Source organism: Phyllostomus hastatus, unplaced genomic scaffold (assembly GCF_019186645.2).
Source record: "Phyllostomus hastatus isolate PE091 unplaced genomic scaffold, TTU_PhHast_1.1 phas_contig_67, whole genome shotgun sequence".
In the NCBI taxonomy this organism is placed as follows: Eukaryota; Metazoa; Chordata; class Mammalia; order Chiroptera; family Phyllostomidae; genus Phyllostomus; species Phyllostomus hastatus.
In genome coordinates this window covers 94,230-112,924 of record NW_025333936.1, presented here as the reverse complement: position 1 = coordinate 112,924, position 18,695 = coordinate 94,230, and the positions used below count along the sequence as shown (strand labels likewise).

At 37.5% G+C, this 18,695-nt stretch overlaps 1 protein-coding gene across 1 annotated transcript; it reads right to left on the bottom strand.

Moving 5' to 3' along the window:
* Positions 1-324: 324 nt before the first annotated feature.
* LOC123825891 (guanylate-binding protein 6-like) lies at positions 325-17,214 on the bottom strand. Its single transcript, XM_045849543.1, has 11 exons — positions 16,918-17,214; positions 14,307-14,510; positions 12,769-12,896; positions 10,853-10,962; positions 10,455-10,651; positions 7,395-7,640; positions 6,392-6,672; positions 5,456-5,668; positions 4,382-4,484; positions 3,888-4,081; positions 325-2,930 (listed from the first exon to the last, which is right to left on the bottom strand). The coding sequence occupies exons 2-11, from the start codon at positions 14,494-14,496 to the stop codon at positions 2,715-2,717; spliced, it is 1,878 nt and encodes a 625-aa protein (XP_045705499.1). The 5' UTR covers positions 14,497-14,510; positions 16,918-17,214; the 3' UTR covers positions 325-2,714.
* Positions 17,215-18,695: the final 1,481 nt, after the last annotated feature.

The following is an 18,695-nucleotide window of genomic DNA, read 5'->3' as shown; positions in this document are numbered from 1 at the left end:
ACCTTGGAGACCTTAGTCTGGTGTCTATAAAACAAACTATTTATTTCCTCCAAACTTTGGAGTGTTGATAGAATTTTCACTGCTAAAAAAAAAATCCTTCATGTGTCAACCTTCTGTTTTTCCAGAAGACGGCTTTTAGCGCATTTTGTAACTAAGCATACTATGAGGAAATATCCATAAAAGTATGCAATGGTTCCTGTCTTCAGATGTGCTTTACTTTTATATGAAAACAAATACAAGATCCATGTTAATTTTACCTGGGACAAAATGACATTTATAATCTGAATCCCTTGTACCCCTACTTTGACAGAGACTGGACAATGATTGAAGTAAACATAATTTATTAATCAGATCATAGTAATAGAATAGGCTGTATAACAAACTCATAGAAGATTCATGTACTAAAGTTTTCTTATAAGGATTTTATAGACATCAGCAGTTGCAGCTCCTGCTGAACCAAAAAATGACCCTGACCACAAGAAACTGGGCAAGCGTCAGTGACTCATATCAGAACCAGCGTTTATTGGCAGTGAACCGGTGGACAGAACAGTGAAACTACATGATGATGCACATAGGCCGTAACAGTGTAACCACCCAAAAGCAGAACTGAGAAACTGCACTTCACCAGAAATTCCTTAGTTCCTTCTTACCACAGTTCCCCTATGTAAACTAGGTAGGACACCTGAGATGCTGAGATGGGCTTTGAGATGAGAGTCTCTCATCTTCCAGGTTGCTGGCACCTAAATAAAACCACTTTACATCAGCACCTGCCTCTTGAATACTAGTTTTTAAAATAGTGGGCAGCTGGACCTGCATTCAGACACAAGACTGTGATGTTTTTCCGATAACTGGTATCATTGACAACTTATCAAAAGTCATCAAATTGCTTGAGCATTTCCATTTCCCCAGAACACAGGTACCTAGTAAATGGGTAGAGGTCCCCTAGGGGGAGGAATGGGAAAATTGCTATCATTAGTCCTTGTCCCAGAGTTGCAGGGCCCTTTGCCTTGGGATGCTGGCACACTGATCTCTAACAGCCTCTAGGACTGGGAGAAATAAATGTTTATTGTCTAAACCACTCAATACATGGCAATTTGCTATAGTAGCCTGAGCTAAGATAAACCATGATGCTCATTACTATCATTGTATGTACCTGGCTTCTGATATTGAAGTGCCAATACCTGGCCTCCATGTATAAAGGTTTATCATCCCCCACACTAGCAGGGGTATCCAGTCCTGCAATGGCATTTGTCCCTTCTGGTTCTTGCCTACAGCAAAGAGGCCACCACTGCACGTCTAAGATGATAGAATCCCTCTCACCAGTGCATATTCTTATGTTTACTGGTTTGAGTTTCACACTTTAAAAGTGTAGTCCAAAGATAGGCAGAAGAGGATAAGTTAGCTGAGACTTCAAAGGGCAACATGAAAGTTTATATCTTAGTTTTGAAACAAATATAAAGGATCAAGACCCAAGGCTAAAATGAAAACAAGATGAGGATTCAAATTTTATGTTTTGTAGTATTCTGATCTTTGAGCAGACTAATGTCATTTCTAGAAGCAATGAACACTTTCATCATCTGATAGCCAACTTCACATTCTCTTCTTAGTATCTATATTAGTATTGCATTTTAATTTTTCTTTATTTATTTTGAACTTTATTTAAAATGTTAATAAAAGCTTTCTTTATAAAATTTAAAATCTACAGCTTACCATGAAAAGCATGTATGTTTTCCACCCCGATCACATCAATCCTCTCCAGAGAAACCAATGTTACTCAGTTCTAATGAATCATTGCAGAAATATTCATGTGTATTTATGAATGTTTGCACACAATAGTTACACTTATTTATAGTAAACACATTACACAGGCTGTTTTGTCCTTCATTTTTTTCTCTGTGTGATATATTTTGAAGATTGTTCTATATTGGTACAAATAGAGTAACACCTTCAACTTATTTACTGGCTACATAATATTCCAGTATATGTACATGATAAATTTATTAAAGATTTTTTTATTTTAATTTTAGACAGAGGGGAAGGGAAGGAGAAGAAGAGGAACATCAGTGTGTGGTTGCCTCTCACGCACCACCCCCTACTGGGGACCAGGTCCACAACACAGGCACGTGTGCTGACTGGGAATCGAACCAGTGACCATTTGTTCACAGCCCACACTCAATCCACTGAGCTATACCAGCCAGGCATGATAAATTTATACTACTAATTTTTATAGATGGATATTTAAGTAGTTTTAAAAATCTGGTCATTAAAAGCAGTGCCTCAATAGATTTTATATATACTCCCATATAATTTTGCACATGCATATTTCTCAAAAGTAAACATGCTATATCAAAATGCACATGCACTTATTCCACCTAAAGTGGGCTAGACATTAATATTCTCTAACAGGCACTTTTTATGTTTAAAATTTGTATGAATGAAAAAACAATCAGTGCTCCTTCCTGCCGGCTCTGTAGGTTCCAGCCAGTGAGAACCATCTTTAGTTCTACAAACCTACTGTCTCCGGTGCTTTTTATATTTGCCTCCCAGGGTAAAATGTTGTCTCTAGTTAATGCTGCTCCTCCCCGCTGTCACTTGCTGGCTATAACTTTAGCCAAGTCATTTTAATCTGTCTCTGTCTTTCAGTTCAGAGGTGTATATACAAAAAAATAAGCCAGAGCATATACCTACATTTTATAATTTCATTAAATGAAGAACTAGATCTTTTTAAATAGTGAGCTCATTCTTGTCACAATATTACCAATAGGTTTAGCAAACAATATTGGAATGAGTTCCATGATAATCATACTCAAGGTTTCTGAAATTAAATGACTGTCATTTCCAGTTTCAATCATATTTCTCAACTGATTTATCTCTGCATTCATAGCTTCAGATTTCTTCCTAAATTGTCCAGTAAGCAGATCTTCTTGTACCTAAAAAAAAAAGGGAAGAGAAAACTTTTTAAGTCCCCATTTTTCCCCCCAAAATACATTTTGTATTAAAGTATTTGGTCAAACTACATCTCTTTTGGTCCTAAAATTGTTCTCTCTTACTAAATCAAAGAGAATTTTCTAACAAGAAATATCTCTTGCCTTAAACCTGAACATTGAAAGGAAGCATAATTTACAGCTTCATCAATATTCCTACAACCATTAGGGATTTACCAGAATGTTAACCCTGGCATGAGGACATATGTAGTATGTTTTGGTCAAATTTGACAGTTGAGAGGTAGCCTTTATCTGCTTGGACTAATTTTTAGTCTCACTTGAGATGTTATGGTCACTGAAATTGGAGAGATAATGGGAACTTACACATTGTTCTAGAAATTTGCTATAATCATGTCTGGAGAGACAATGAGAGAATTCCCCCTAAACTATATGATAAGCTGGGAGGACCACAGGAGAAAATAATGAAGCAAGTTTGGAAGCAGTCCTTTCCCTGTGTTTTGAAGTCTGAACATTTCTGATAGTTTATTGTCACCATAGATATACCTCAGGGCCTTTGGGTTGTAGTAGGGTTCCTGATAATTGGCAATGATCTTGATAAAGCAAAGCAGTTGCTGGTCACAATAAACACACTGTTTGGAATGCCTATTTAAACAGGCCTCATAAGATCATTTCAAAATCTCCAAAAATAACAGCTCAAATCCTATTTGTATTCTCCAAGGAAAAGGGAGGAACCATGCCAATTCTAAAGTCTCAAGAATCAAAGTAATATAAAGTCAAAATGCTCTTAACAAGAATTAAGAAGAAAACTTTAAAGAATTCAGGACTTTAGTAAATCAGAAGTAGTAAATGTGCTTCCTTTGATGATCTTTCCACCTTCTCCAACCCACCTGAGGGTCCAGGACAATGACCTTCGAGCACTACTGCGGCCACAGCAGGACTTACCTTCAGTTTATGCTCCAGCATCATAGTCTGCTCTCTAATTATGTTCTCTCTGTCTTGTTCCATCTTCTCCTTCAGCTGGGCTATGTTTTCCTCAAGACTCCTCCTCTCAGCCTCCCTGTGTTGCTCCTGCTCCTGCAGTTTCTGTTTCATCAGCTCCTGCTCCTTCTCAGCAGCCTCCTTCCTGGCCTGCTCCTCTGCCCCAGGGAGGTTTGAGAGAGGCAAGAAAATTAAGTGAAGTCTAATCTCTACCCTTGTGAGATCACAGACCAAACCAACCTGGAGGAGAGGTAGGAAATCTCTAAACCAACCCCCTTGACCACACCATCAACAGCATAGTTCAGAGTATCATGGGAAAGGCCTGACTGGTTGATGTCCCTGTGTCACTCTCAGATTTTGGAGAATCTTTTCCACAGAAGAAAAAGAGCTCTTTGTTTTGGGAAAGTGTTTTTTTCATACCTGTTGAGGACACTGCAGGAACCTGCCCTGCCCCATACCTGCCATGGCCTTCTCCCCATCTGTGAGTGCTTTGTCTGCCTGCAGAATGGATTTCTCTATTGCCATCTGTGACTGCAGGAAGCTCTGGAGGACCTCGTTCGCCTAAGGAAACAAACAGGAGCAAAGGATGTTGATTTCCACTGGGAAGAATAATGCAACAAGAACAAGTAAGTCCATGGACATTTTCCTTCAGGATTAAAATTGTATCGTGGCCCTACACACAGTGTCCAGACTCCTTAGAGTGACGGGAGGTTCTCCATACCTGACGCCTCCTCTCTCCCTCCTCTCTCCCTCCTGTCTCTCTCCCAGGGCTCCTTCCTTCCCACACTCCAGGTTCCAGCCAGTGAGAACCATGCTCAGTTCTACAGACCCACTGTCTCTGCTGCTTTTTTATCTATATTTGCTTCCCCAGGATGAAATATCCTAGCTAACTGCTCCTCTCCCTCTGCCATTTGCTAGCTGTAACTTGAGACAAGTCATTTTAACTTATCTCTGCCTCTCAGTTCAGATGTGTAAAATATTCACAAAAAGTACAAATGCTTCTTCATTCTATCTGAAGAATTACATTGAAAGTCTAGGGAAAGAACTTAACACTACGATTGTACTAATATCAGTTCAATATACATTAGTTCCACTATACATATCATTATTGCTTTTTAATATTATTACATGTTGCCATTACCTATGTAGCCAACCTTCTCGGGTTCATGAGTATTATAGTGATGTGCAATTATCTATGTGGTTCCTTTCTTACTTTTGATCAGCTTTAAAGCCAAAGAGTCTGACTTGAAGTTGTAAATCATCAACATTTGGCACATTAAATGTCAAGTTGCTGAATGAAGAGATGAATAATTTCTGTGCTGCCTGTTGCAGAATTTGGAAATCCACACTCATTCAAGATTTAATATTTCTATTCTATTTAGGAAGAAAGGCAACTAATAGGACTTAAGGACTAAAACAGTCATAATATCCCCATTCTCTCATATTACCCACAACAGGTGCTGTGCTCTCAGACTTTCAGGAGACCCTCCTGACTTTAATCTGTAGGATCCCCATGCTCCCATATTCCTCACCTTCACTCCTTTCCTGGGCACTTTGCAATAGTCCCCTTTAATCCTTTCCTTTGTTTCCAAGTAGAGCTTGTGACCCCCAGGAACAGAGAAAGTTCCTGCTGAAATACTTTCCATGAGGGCCACTGAAAGCTGATCAAGTTTAGCCTGGCAGTATTTAACAGATTCCTCTTCATTCTGTAGCATGAAATCATCCTTCTTATCCTTTATGATTTTCTATAAGGGAAGTATAGAAGGATGTCACCAGAAGAAAAGAACAAAGGAAATAAAATTCCACAGAATCTGGCAGAAAGACATCTGGATGTGGTCTTTGTGATAAAAGCTTTCTGTTCCTGAAAGACATGGAATAAATGTGAAACCATAAATCTTGATTTATTCATAAACATGAAAACTCTCTATAAGACTTGGGGAAGAATCCCAACCTCTCTGGGTCTCAGGTTCTTTATCTGAAAAGTTGTAGTTGCATTATTTAATCCCCATGGTTCCTTGCAGCAGTAGCATTCAGTGATTCTATATTCAATGACACAGTGATACAAAAGGAGCAATAGTAGGTGGAAATGGCCTTGAATGAGGGTCTAATAAAGAAATTTTGTTACCTGGGAATGGAGATGTGTTACAAAGTGACCAGTTTAGGAATGGCTTTTGGGTCATTCCTAGGGTATTCTGGGCAGGCTTGAAATCCATAGAAGTATTCACTTCAGGTGATATCTATGCTGATTAGGCACCAGGGATCAGAGAGTTTCATGATAAAGTACCTGAGCTTTGGGGGAATTACAGGAGTAATTCTCAGGAGTCATCTAAAACACTATTCTTCATGATAAATCCACACTCCTTGATCCATGAGTGAAAGAGGAGGAATGGGGTTATTAAAAGCACTTATAGGCATCATTCTTCAAAGGGAAGGGTCACAAAGGGTAAAGAAGTATGAAGACAAAGTACCACAAGCTTCTTCTGGAACTCCTGGTTTTTATCCTTGAAGGACTTCTCCATGAAGATTGCAATGGCTTCCCTCTCACAGGCTGCGTGCAGGTCCAGCAGCTCCTGGAGCGTGTCTGTGGGGAACCTCACTCGCTGCGCCATCTGCTCGCTGTAGTGGTCGGCTGCCTTCTGCACGGCCACTGAGTTCTCAATCTGGGCCAGAATTGTCACTGCATTCTCCAAACAAGGCACCACTCCACTGTTGATGGTGTCCACATAAGTTACCACCAGAGTCTGCAGCCCTAATAAGCCAGGAAATTTAAGGGAAAAATATTAAGTTATCAATCAACAAATTGAAGTATATGAGACTATATTTCTGAATCACACACATATGCACATCCTACTCCTTCTATTATCACCCCTTTCATTTTCCTACTGACTATTCATTTGTATGGTTCTTCCAGACACAGGACTAAAAAAATTAAATATTTACCTTCATTTAACATACAAAAATTTATCTGGAAAACATAATTTCCTATTTAAAAATTAAAAGCAAAATTGTTTATATAGGTAGATAGGTAAGGGCAAGTAAATGAAATTATATTTATTCCTAATTAAAAACTTCCAATGGATTTTCAGGGATGTATATTTATTCTTGGTTGGCTCTACAGTCCCCAAACATATTTTATATTCTCCTAGGAAATCACATTTTTTATAAAGGACTTCCCTTGAGAAAATAGTACAATCTATTTTTTATACACAGTTAGTGATTTCTTATCAATAGAGGATTTTTTCAGAAATATGGAAGCCACAGATATTACTGATAATGCTTGTAATTTTGGAGAGAAATTTGTTAGCACTAAAAAGTGTGATAATTATAAAATATATATATATATCTTCATAAAATACCAATGTCTATATGGCTGCAATTCTATGTAGAACCAAACAAAAATACTAGGAAACACATCGTGATTTATTAAACATATATATGTTAGCCCCCACAGAATGTGAACAGAAGACTCACGTTTCCCAGTGACCACGATTCCCTCTCTGAGGGTTTTGGTTCTTGACTGGGTATAGATGTAAGAGCAGAAATTCTTTGTTTGTTCCTGGAATTTAGGATCCAGTTCACTTTCTGGAACATTCTCAATATTGGCTAGAAGGTCTTTGTCCTTTGTTGGCTGATCAAAGACAAAACACTTCCGTTTTAGGAAGAAATGCCGGATGCACTCTCTGGGAAGATTGGCTATTTGGACTTTGGGATTTCCTCCTGTGGGTAAAAAGACCAGAGATTACAGTAGGAACAGTCCCAGAGCAAGAAACCTGTAACTGTGCTGAAACCTTGCTTTCCTAAATGCAGCCTTTTGTTTTGATTTTTCTCCCTTTGACTCAGAATGGCTTCCCTCAGTGTCCCAATTCATTATTCGAATAATTATTTGAAATATTCCAAAAGCACTGATTAAAAAGATACATACTTCTTCAGGTTCATTTAAAACATAAAGTCATGTTTGTAGATGACTTTGCTATAGAGTTAATAGAAAGATGTATCCCTACTTAAAAGAAAAATATCTAATTGTTTGAAAGATTTTTTTTGCTGAATAAGCTTTTTGATTTCTTCCATGATTGTATTGTTGACCCATTTATTGCTCTCCTTTGTCAAATATTAATTGACCATATAAATTTGGGTTTATTTCTGGGCTCTCTATTCTGTTCCATTGATCTATGTGTCTGTTTTTTTATGCCAGCACCATGTTGCTTAGATTGGTATGACCTTGCAGTATAGTTTGATATCAGATAGTGTTCTTTCTCAACATTGTTCTTTCTCCATACTGTGAGGCTATTCTAGGTATTTTGAGGATCTGTATAAATTTTTGGAATATTTGTTCTAATACTGTGAAGTATGCCATTTGTATTTTGAAAAAGATTGAATTAGATAGATTCAATCTTTTGATTGCATTGGGTAGTATGGACGTTTTAATTATGTTAATTCTTCCTATTTATGAGCAAGGTATATGATTCCATTTATTTGTATATTCTTGAATCTCTTTCTTCAGTGCTTCTATGTCATTTCTATGCACTATAATCTTTATTTTTTAATGAATTTATTGAGATGAAATTGGTTTGTAAAACCATATAGGTCTCAAGTGTAAAACTCAATAAATCATCTGCCTACTGCCCATGCATACATGGCCCCAAGCAAAGTATCTTTCTATCCCTATTGTCCCACCTACTCCCCACCTGTCTTTCCCTCTGGCTATCACCACACTGTTGTATGTGTCTATGTGAGGTATGATCCCACTATTACCACTTTGCTGAGAGATTTTATCATAAATGAGTGCTAGATTTTATCAACTGCATTTCCTGCATCTATTGATATAATCATGTGATTTTTACCCTTCATTTTTATGTGGTATATCACATTTTTTGCAAATATTGTAACAACCTTTCATTCTCAGGATAAATCCCACTTGATTATGTTATATGATATTGTTCATGTATTGCTGGGTCCAATTTGCTAATATTTTGTTGAGGATTTCTATGTTCATTAGAAATATTGGCCCACAATTTTCTTTCTTTGTTGTGTATTTATTTGGACTTGGAATTAAAATAATACTGGACTCATGAAAAGCACTTGAAAATCATTTTTTCTCTTTAATATTTTAGAATAATTTGAAAAGGATAGCTGTTAGGTTTTTTTTTAATGTTTGGTAGCATTCGCCTAGACAGCCATCTGGTCTGGGTCTTTTGTTTGCTGGGAATATTTTTATTACTGCTTTGATTTCAGTAGTTGTAATTGGTCTATTTAAGTTTTTCAATTTTCCTGATTTGGTTTTGGAAGATTGTATGTTCCTAGGAAGTTTTCCATTTCACCCAGGTTGTCCAATTCATTGGCATGTAATTATTCATAGTATTTTCTTATAATCATTTATATTTCTGTGGTGTCATTTGTCACGTCTTTCATTTCTAATTTTAATTTTTAGGTCTTCTCTCCTTTTTTCTTGATGAGTCTAGTTAAAAAGGTTCATCGATCTTGTTTATCATTTCAAAGAACCAGCTCTTGTTATTACTGATATTTTTTTGTCTCTATGACATTTATTTCCAATCTAATCTTTATTATTTCCTTCTTTTTACTTACTCTAGGCTTTGTTTGTTGTTCTGCTCTAATCTTTATTATTTCCTTCCTGCTCATCACTTTGGAATATGTTTGTTGTTCTTGGGATAAGGTTAGATTGTGTACTTGAGATTTCTCTTGCTTCTTAAGGTAGGCTTGTATTGTCATGAATTTCCTTTTTAGGACTGCTTTTCAGTGTCTTATAAATTTTTGGTTATTGAAGGGGGAGAGTGGAACCAAGAGAGGGAAGTGGGCTTGGCTGGGGTGGGGAGTGGTAGGAAGAAAATGCAGATAACTATAATTGAACAATAACAAAGTAATTAAAAATTTTTTTTGGTTATTGTATGTTCACTTTTATTTGTCTCAAGGTAACTTTTGATTTCTTCTATGATTGTATTGTTGACCCATTTATTGTTCAGTAACATGTTCTTTAGCTTCAATGTGTGTTTGTGTTTTCCAGTATTTTTCTTGTACTTGATTTCTAATTTCATATTATTGTGGTGGGAGAAAACAACTAATATAATTTCAATGTTCTTAAAGTTACTCAAACTTGTTTTGCTTCCAAAAATGCAATCACCTTAGAAAATCTATCAATTGATGTCAATTAGGTTTTAAAATCCCCTACTATGACTGACTGTATTACTGTTGATCTCTTCACTTATGTCCATTAAAATTTGCTTTATATATTCAGGTGCTACTATGTTGGTATATAAATGTTTACAAGGCTTATATCCTCTTGTTGGGTTGATTTGCTTATCATTATGTAATGTCCTTCTTTATTTTTTATTATATAGGCTCTACTCTATGTGAACTGAAACTGCAGTCCATAGAGCTTTTCAGCTCACCTCTCAGCCACCATTTCTACAGATTTCATCTAGTCTAAAACACAAATGCAACTCCAGAAATGACAGACAGTGTTTAGCACCTCCCACCTTGTATTGTACCATCCACTGCCCAGTCATGCTCTCTCACCTGAAATCAGCTTCAAGGCATTCTCCAGGTACTCATCTTCTGTTATGGGATGACTGTTTAACTTCAGCTCCAGGGTGAAATCCCGTACAGTCCAGACAAAGTCTGGAAAGAAACTCACAAACTCCATGGAGTCATCTCCTCCATCCGGTGTAGGGGAGGACTTTGCCCTGATGAGTTCTGTAAGCTCTGTCACATAACTAGGACCTGGTTAAGGAAAAGAAATTTCCCACCCACAATTCCCACAGTTCTTTAATAAAACTTATTATAAACATTAATCTTTCTCCCGAGGTTTCTTGTACTCCACCAAAGGCAACTAAGTGAGAGGAAAGGAGAAAGTGACTGGATCTCCATTCCCACAGACCCTGGGACTCATGGTGGTGTGGTCCCTGGAAGGATACTGCAGCTGCTCCAGGGCCTGGTTGGTGATGGTGCCCATGCTGTTATAGATCAACATACTGCTCAAAAGCACAGCCAGGGCAAAGATCCACGAGTCATTCTTAGAGTCACCCTAGGAAGCATATTAGGACAAGACATTTCAGAGTTTACCAGGTAAAAAAAGAGTTTACTATGTAGAAATTCATTCAGACACTAAGTCAATCAGTCTTTCATTTTTATTTCAGCTAATGTACTCACCATGCAAAGAAGTAAGTTTAAAGACAGGCATAAACATAGGTATTAGTTTTGACAAATGGAATTAAATTTCTTGTCACTGTGATTTTTCACATATAAAAGAATTTTATCTTCACAGGGCTTTCATTTTATTCAACTGGATGACAAAAATAACATATAGAAAAACTAGTATGGTGCCTGGTGTGCAATTAGGTATTCAGTGTTAGATGTTAGCATGCATTCACTCCTCACCTGTTTGTTCATCATAGGCCATATAAAATTCACCATAGCTGGCACAACCGAGGATTCAACTTATATGCAATTAAATTCAACAAATGTTTGTAGGAGCTATTGAGTGTTTCCCACTGTGCTTAAGTTTCTAAAGGCAATGTTTAAAATGTTGTTACCTTTGAAGATGACTTATTTAAGGCAGCGACAAACATTATGATAAATACAACAATGATGAAAATATTTATAGGAGGTTTATATCTTAGTAATGCATATAGGCAGTGGGTCCTATAGCTATAATATTAATTAAAAGTTTAGATATCTATCAAGGAAAAAACAGAGCTATAAACACTGGGATAAAAATTACATATTATAAAGTTTTACTCAAAGTCTTAGTTAAGTGTGAAAGAATTAGTAGCATGTAGACTTGAAGAAATGAAGATAATCCTGGAAGTAAAAGGACTCACAGAAGCAAAGTTAGAGATTGTCAAATACACAGGTCTTTGGAATAAAATTATAGTTATTTGATTTGGTTGAAGCAAAGGGTAGGTCAAGAAATTAAGGCAGATAGTGAACCTGGTGCAGCCAGAGGAATGGCCTTAATGGCCATGATAATTTATTTGTATGGATTATAGCCAGCTGTGTCTCAATAATGATCTAATCAAGACATTATTTGTCTTATAAACAATCTAAAGCCATTCCCTAGAGAAACTATATAAACTGGGACATATACCTAGGAGACTCAATATGAGAGTTTGGGCGGGGGGGATAGCCACTTCATTAATTTATTTCCCTGACCTAAGTTTTTTAAAGTAATCATTTAAGTTAAGAAGAAATGGTACTTACAACAAACAATAAATTATTTAGATAGCAAGATTATATCATTCTTTGATATGTAGATTTAAAAATAAACACAGAATTTTTAACTCTTCTTGGGTAGAAACAGAGAGTCATACAAATTTAAGTACTATTCCCAAATAAGGTTCAAACTAAGGTAGAAAAGAAGAAATTATTCATTTCACCCACTCATAGAAAATTAAAACATTATTAAAAAACAATTTTTAATGATGTTGTGGAACAAACAGGTTTTTTTAGAATCAGTGCATTCAGAGGTGTCTTAAAACCTTACAGACTGATCTGTGAGTACTTAATGAACTTCACCATAGGGCTGTAGACTCTTAGTGGGCATGGCCTTTACTTTGGACACTAATATCTACAGTACTAATCCAGATGCTGGGGAATTATGTGCTCAGAATTGTTTATTAAATTGAATAGAACCAGAAATAAAAAAGGCTTACTCATTCTACCATGACATCTTACCTGGAAGAGAGAATACAATAAACCAAAATTTGCCTTATATATGTAGTTAGATTTCTAGATTTCAAAATAGATCACAGCTGTGAAATTACAAAGAATCGTAAAATATTAAGAAGAAAATCCAGATATAAAATACTTTATCTGTGACTCTCTGCCTTACCTTTTCTACATCACCCAGGCCCTCAGTGTCCAGAAGGACCAGAGTATGGTTAGGCTTGGAGGGGTGGGGCACACACCACATCCAGATGCCCTTGGTTTCCGACTGCACCGTGGAGCCTAGAGGGAAACCTGCAATGGATGCATGAAAAGCAACATAAAACGAAAGTAGAAAATCTAAGCAGCCAAAGGCTACAAAGTCAGACTTGTTGTAAGTACCCCAGAATACAAAATGGTCCGTTTTCTACTTCATAAAAATGTCCTGCTGTGTGTGTCATTTATTCCCAGTAGAAGGGAATATAAAGTGTAAGAATAATGTGAAGTAAGGACTCAATATGGAGGCAAAGAGGCATCACTGAACCACAAATAATGAAGATAACTGTTTAACTATGACAACATTGTGAAAGACTGGTAAAATTCAAAACCAAATACAAGCGAATTAAAGAGAAACCTGGGAATAGAATAAGTGGGAAAAAAATTAAAATATTTTTTGCCAGACAAAGTGATAAAAAAAAGGTGTGGGGGGTTGGTAGCCTCAATAGTATATAAATTCTTGAAGAATTTTTGAGATAACAGGTATTCAAACATCTTTATATGTTGATGAAAATATTTCATAAAAAAAGCAAAATACTTTATGAGAGAGAGAAAGGAGACACAATTAAAAGGGTACAGTGTTTGAGTACATTACACAGATGATGTTTTATAGAATTGTACACTTGAAACCTATGTAATTTTATTAACCAATGCCACCCCCAATAAATTCAATTTTAAAAATTAAAAAAAAAGTACAGTGCTCAAACAAGTGAAAAGGCTAGAATCTACATATGGGTAGATTTTCCTTAACAGAATAAAATAAAGAATATGGTAACAGAACACAATAAGGTAATAATTTAGTGGTGAGAATTAGAATTAGAAGATTATTTTACTGAGAGGAGTTTAGTTACCCATGTAACCAGGGAAGAAAACTAATAAGCTGTGATATAGAGTAAAAAAAATGTCCTATGCACCCCATGTTCATAGCACCACAATTTATAATGACCAAGTGCTGGGAGTAACCTAAGTGCACATCAGTAAATGAATGGATCAAAAAAATCTGGTACATTTACAGGATGGAATACTATGCAGCAGAGCGAGAGAAGGAGCTCCCACCCTTTGCAACAGCATGGATGGAACTGGAGAGCATTATGCTAAGTGAAATAAGCCAGGTGGTGAAAGACAAATACCATATGACCTCACCTTCAACTGGAACATAATCAACAAAAGAAAAAAGCAAGCAAAGTATAACCAGAGACACTAAAAGTAAGAACAATCTGACAGTAACCAGAGGGGAGGTGGGAGGGGATAATGGTATGAAGGGTTTTCAGGAACTACTGTAAAGGAAACATGGACAATACCAAGGGAAAGGGTAGAAGCAAGGGAGGGTGGGCATTTGTCTGGGGTGTGGTGGGGAGTGGTAGGGGGAAAATGTAGACAACTGTAATTAAACAACAATAAAATAAAAAATTTAAAAAAGCATGTCCCCTGCCAGAGGACAGCACTCACCATGGTTCTGTCCTGCAAGACAGTTCATCAAGTAGGATTTGCCTGTGCGATACAGTCCCACAATGGCCACGACCACCACTGGCTGAGAAATCTGGTCAAGAATCTTTAGAGCTTCCTGATTCACTGATAGCTGCTCATTGATGTTTTCTACCAGACAAATGGGGGCTCTCATGTTGGGTCCAAATGCCATGGCAACCTGCCAACCTGGAAGAACATCCAGTTGAAAAGAGATTATACTGTTACTCTCTATGAGGCATTATACAAAGCATCCATCACCTTAGGCTGTGTGAGTTTTCTGCTTTGTTCCTGTCACAGTAAGCATCAGCTAAGCCCCACAATGAAAAATTCATCGATTTTTGGTTCTACCCTTACAGTGACTCTCTGCAAGGGCCAAACTGCTCCCAATGCCATAAGGACCTCAGATTGAATGTTGTTGTTGGCACTGGGTGGCCAATTCTTATAATGCACTAGAGTGGGCCTACCCAATGTGAGGGTCATCCTCACTGAGAAGCAAAGCCGTCACCTTATGAGAACATTCTCTCACCAAACTTAAGACTTAACCAGCTGCAAAGAGGGCAATGAGGCTGCTGCTGAGGGAAGACCTGGCACTAGGATGACCTAATTCTGCACCCTCTGTATACCATTAAAAATATCTATGTGAAAATATTAAGTGGGTCTGCATAATTCCTGGACATGTCTACCATAGGACTTTGTTAGGAAGGAGAAAGTACTACTTATTTTCCAGGAAGCACTGTGCTGGTCCTTCCCAATTTTCAGAACATATCAAGAATGAAGCTCAACTGAGAGGCATCCTAATCAAGTTTGGGCGTGAATAGTGATTAACAGTCTAGTCCAGGGACAGCATACTTATTTCCCAACTTTTAAGGATGAGACTGGGAGTGGAAATGAGGCCACAATCTTTATGCAGACCAACTATGTCTGGTCCACCTTTCTTTCTTTCCTTCTTTCCTTCTTTCCTTCCTTCCTTCCTTCCTTCCTTCCTTCCTTCCTTCCTTCCTTCCTTCCTTCCTTCCTTCCTTCCTTCCTTCTTTCTTTCTTTCTTTCTTTCTTTCTTTCTTTCTTTCTTTCTTTCTTTCTTTCTTTCTTTCTTTCTTCTCCAATAAATAAAGGCAATCCAGAGCTTCCTGAGCCATGACTGCTTTTGATTAAAAAATAAATGAAATTAGTCCCTGGCTGGCGTAGCTCAGTGGATTGAGCACGGGCTGTGAACCAAAGTGTCGCGGTTCGATTCCCAGTGAGGGTACATGCCTGGGTTGCAGGCCATGACCCCCAGCAACCACACATTGATGTTTCTCTCTCTCTCTTTCTCCCTCCCTTCCCTCTCTAAAAATAAATAAATAAAATTAAAAAAATAAATGAAATTAAAAATTAAAATTTTTAAAATTGTGTAGGCGATAAATCTAATATACAGTCACGATTGAGAACCATAAGTTCATCCTAATGTACACTACAATGAGGAATATTATGCTCACGGATGAAGAAACTACCTCCACTGCCCCTACCCCACCCCATTAAAGAGCCAGGAAAGAACCCTAATCTTTCCTTTCTCCATGTACCCATCTTTTCTGCTCCTTTTGCAGCTGTCCTAGCTATGTGACATGCTATGAGGCTGTCACCTCACAGCTACCTCTGCTCCAAATGGAGAAGCTGGGCTTTCCCAGAACTAAAGCCACAGCTGAAGCCCGCAGCCCAGACAATGAGGCTACAGGTGCCCTTACCACTGCATTCCTCAGAGACCATTTTGAGTTGGAAGTTGAGGGATTTAAGCTCAAGACCAAACTGCATGCAAAAGAAAGTTGGTGAGTGAGCATTTCTGCCCCAGCCTTCTCAGGTCAGCTTGTCCAAGCAAGCACAAGCTCCCAGTTGTTTCCCACCCCTGCTTGCTCCCTTTCCTCCTCCCACTCTTCTGTTGCTAGTGTGCAGAAGTTAAAACAAACTGAGAAATATTGTTATTTTTGCAAAGGAAACAGAAACAACTGAACCCAAAAACAGAAGTAATTGAGGTAATTTGTTTGGTAGGGACCACACATTTGGAAACTGCAGGATTAAAAAAGGCTTAGACCTTATAGCTGTTTCTAACAGTTGATTAAAATACTTCAGAATGAATTAATTTCATCTAAATACCACTTCATAGAATCTTTGGAATACTAAGTACGGTTAATACAATAAAGAGTGTTTTGATGTTTAGATTGTATGTTGAAGACCCTTTTTTTCTTGGTTTCTCCAATGTCCAGCAGGTGCCAGTCATCAAGAGAAGGGAGATGGAGGAAGTGGCCCTACCCTGCACCTCTGCAAGAGGGTGGCACTAGTCCCTTAGTCCAAGAAAGGACTTCAACCCCTTCTGCAGATGCGGCAGGGCTCTGTGTGCAGCCTGGAGCAGCACATCCTGTGGACACAAAGTCGCTGAGCTTCCCAGAGCAAACAAAGGGCTTCCTCCCGCGTTCCCCAACCCTCCAAACTCTAATCGGTTTCTGGCTGCCTTCCTGCCACCAGCGCAGACCCTTCGTCTACAGTGTGGGAAGTGCTCTTGGTCACGCGTTGTCCTTTAAGAAACATGAACGTGGAAAACCAAGTTTAGGATCGAACTTACGTGGCGTGGGAGCTTCAGGAAGAAGACAAGTTCTCTCAGCTGTCCTCGCTCTGCCCTCGCGTGCTTCGCCGGCTCCTGGGTCCTCTGGTACCGGCTGTTCTTTTTAGCAGCTGAAAATCAAGCCGATGTTAGAGCCAAGAGGTTATGAGTGAGGCTGAGGAAAACCGAAATCGAAAGGACACGCGCATCCAGTGGTGTTAAACGTTAGGGGTTTTCCTTTTTGTTATCGGAGGCTGGAGTTTCCAGTGTGGGGGAGAAACAAGCACCTCTTTCCTCCACAGCCTGCCTCTGAATCCGGTGCTCGTCCTTGCTCCTCCCTTGGCTTGGGTTCCCTGGATGAGCACAGAGCCCAGGCTGAATGCTATGCCCTAACAGCAGGCTGGCTGGTGTCAACAGCCTGTCTCTCAGGGGTACTTTTGGGGGCAATTTGGGTGTTTGTTTAATTTTTCACTTAGACTATTCCATTTCTTTCTTGATTTTAAGTACTCTTGTTTTTAACTTGTCGTTTTCATTAAATAGTGGGTGTATACAACTCCAAATTTTACAATCCAGTAATAACCACTATTATTTTTACAGCATATTCTTCCACTTATGTTTTTGTAGTGGTTCTATGGGGGATACCAAGGGTCTGTAGTTTATATATTTTGAGTGTTTGTTTCAAATATGTAAAATAATATAAAAATACAAATTCCAAAGTGAATATTCAAAATGAACAAAGAAATCATAACAATCAACAAATTTTTGTTAAATCTTTTTTTTCTTTTTCAATTACAGTCGACATACAATATTATGTTTCAGGTGTATACCCCAGTGATTTGACATTATATAACTTCTGAAGTGATCACCATGATAAATCTCATACCCATCTGACGCCATGCATACTTATTAGAATATTATTAACTACATTCCTTATACTATTCTTTACATTTTCATAACTATTCTGTAAAAACAGATTTGTACCTCTTACCCCCTACACCTTTTTCACCATCCCTGCAAACACCCCTCCCATCTGGCAACAGTCAAAATGTTCTTTGCACCACAAATATTGTCTCTGTTTTCTGCTTTTGTCTTCTGTTAAGGTTCTTCCCCTCTCATTTGTATTTTAGTATGACAATTAATTAAAAAATAAATTATGTGTAATTTTAAGGGATTCCACTGTATTAAGCTACAGAATAAAAATTATACTCAAATAATCAAATTAGTCTTTTGCTACATCTGTTGCTTTCCAGTTAGAAAGAAGTAGGTATTTGTGTTATTGGAATAATTTTGTTTTAGTTTCATTGCCTATTTCTCTCTTCCTGAGATATTCTGAGGTTTCAAAGACATTAAAAGTGTTCATTTCACTTTCACAAATCAGTTTTTTTGAAATTGGCCCTTTGACAACATGGTAAAAACTACCAATAGCTAGATTTTAGATTTTAATTTCTGAAATATTATAAAAAATACATTACTAAAATGAAAAACTTGTTCCCAGAAAGATATTATATTGAATACAAGATCAGAAAATACATTGAAAAATGAAACATTGAAATCACTTTGTTTCCTTTAATACTTATATGTAATATTACTACCAATCATATTTTTACTAAAATGTTTGTCATTTAATATAAGTTTATACCCTAGACTTCCTATTTGCAGAATTAAAATCTACTATTATTGTGTGACTTGTTGGAAAATCTTATAAATTGTCTTTACTTGTTAATGTTAGAATTGGTCAGTGCTATTATTTCCTGCAGTGCATGCTGATAACTTCCCTGGTACAAGTAATACAATTGTAG

Excerpts from the sequence above, each read along its gene's own strand:
- LOC123825891 (XM_045849543.1), bottom strand. The coding sequence starts at position 14,496 with ATGGCATTTGGACCCAACATGAGAGCCCCCATTTGTCTGGTAGAAAAC. Across the intron at positions 5,669-6,391 it reads AGTTCCAGAAGAAGCTTGTG|AAAATCATAAAGGATAAGAA; the intron begins GTACTTTGTCTT and ends CTTCCCTTATAG. Across the intron at positions 2,931-3,887 it reads TGCTGGAGCATAAACTGAAG|GTACAAGAAGATCTGCTTAC; the intron begins GTAAGTCCTGCT and ends TTTTTTTTTTAG.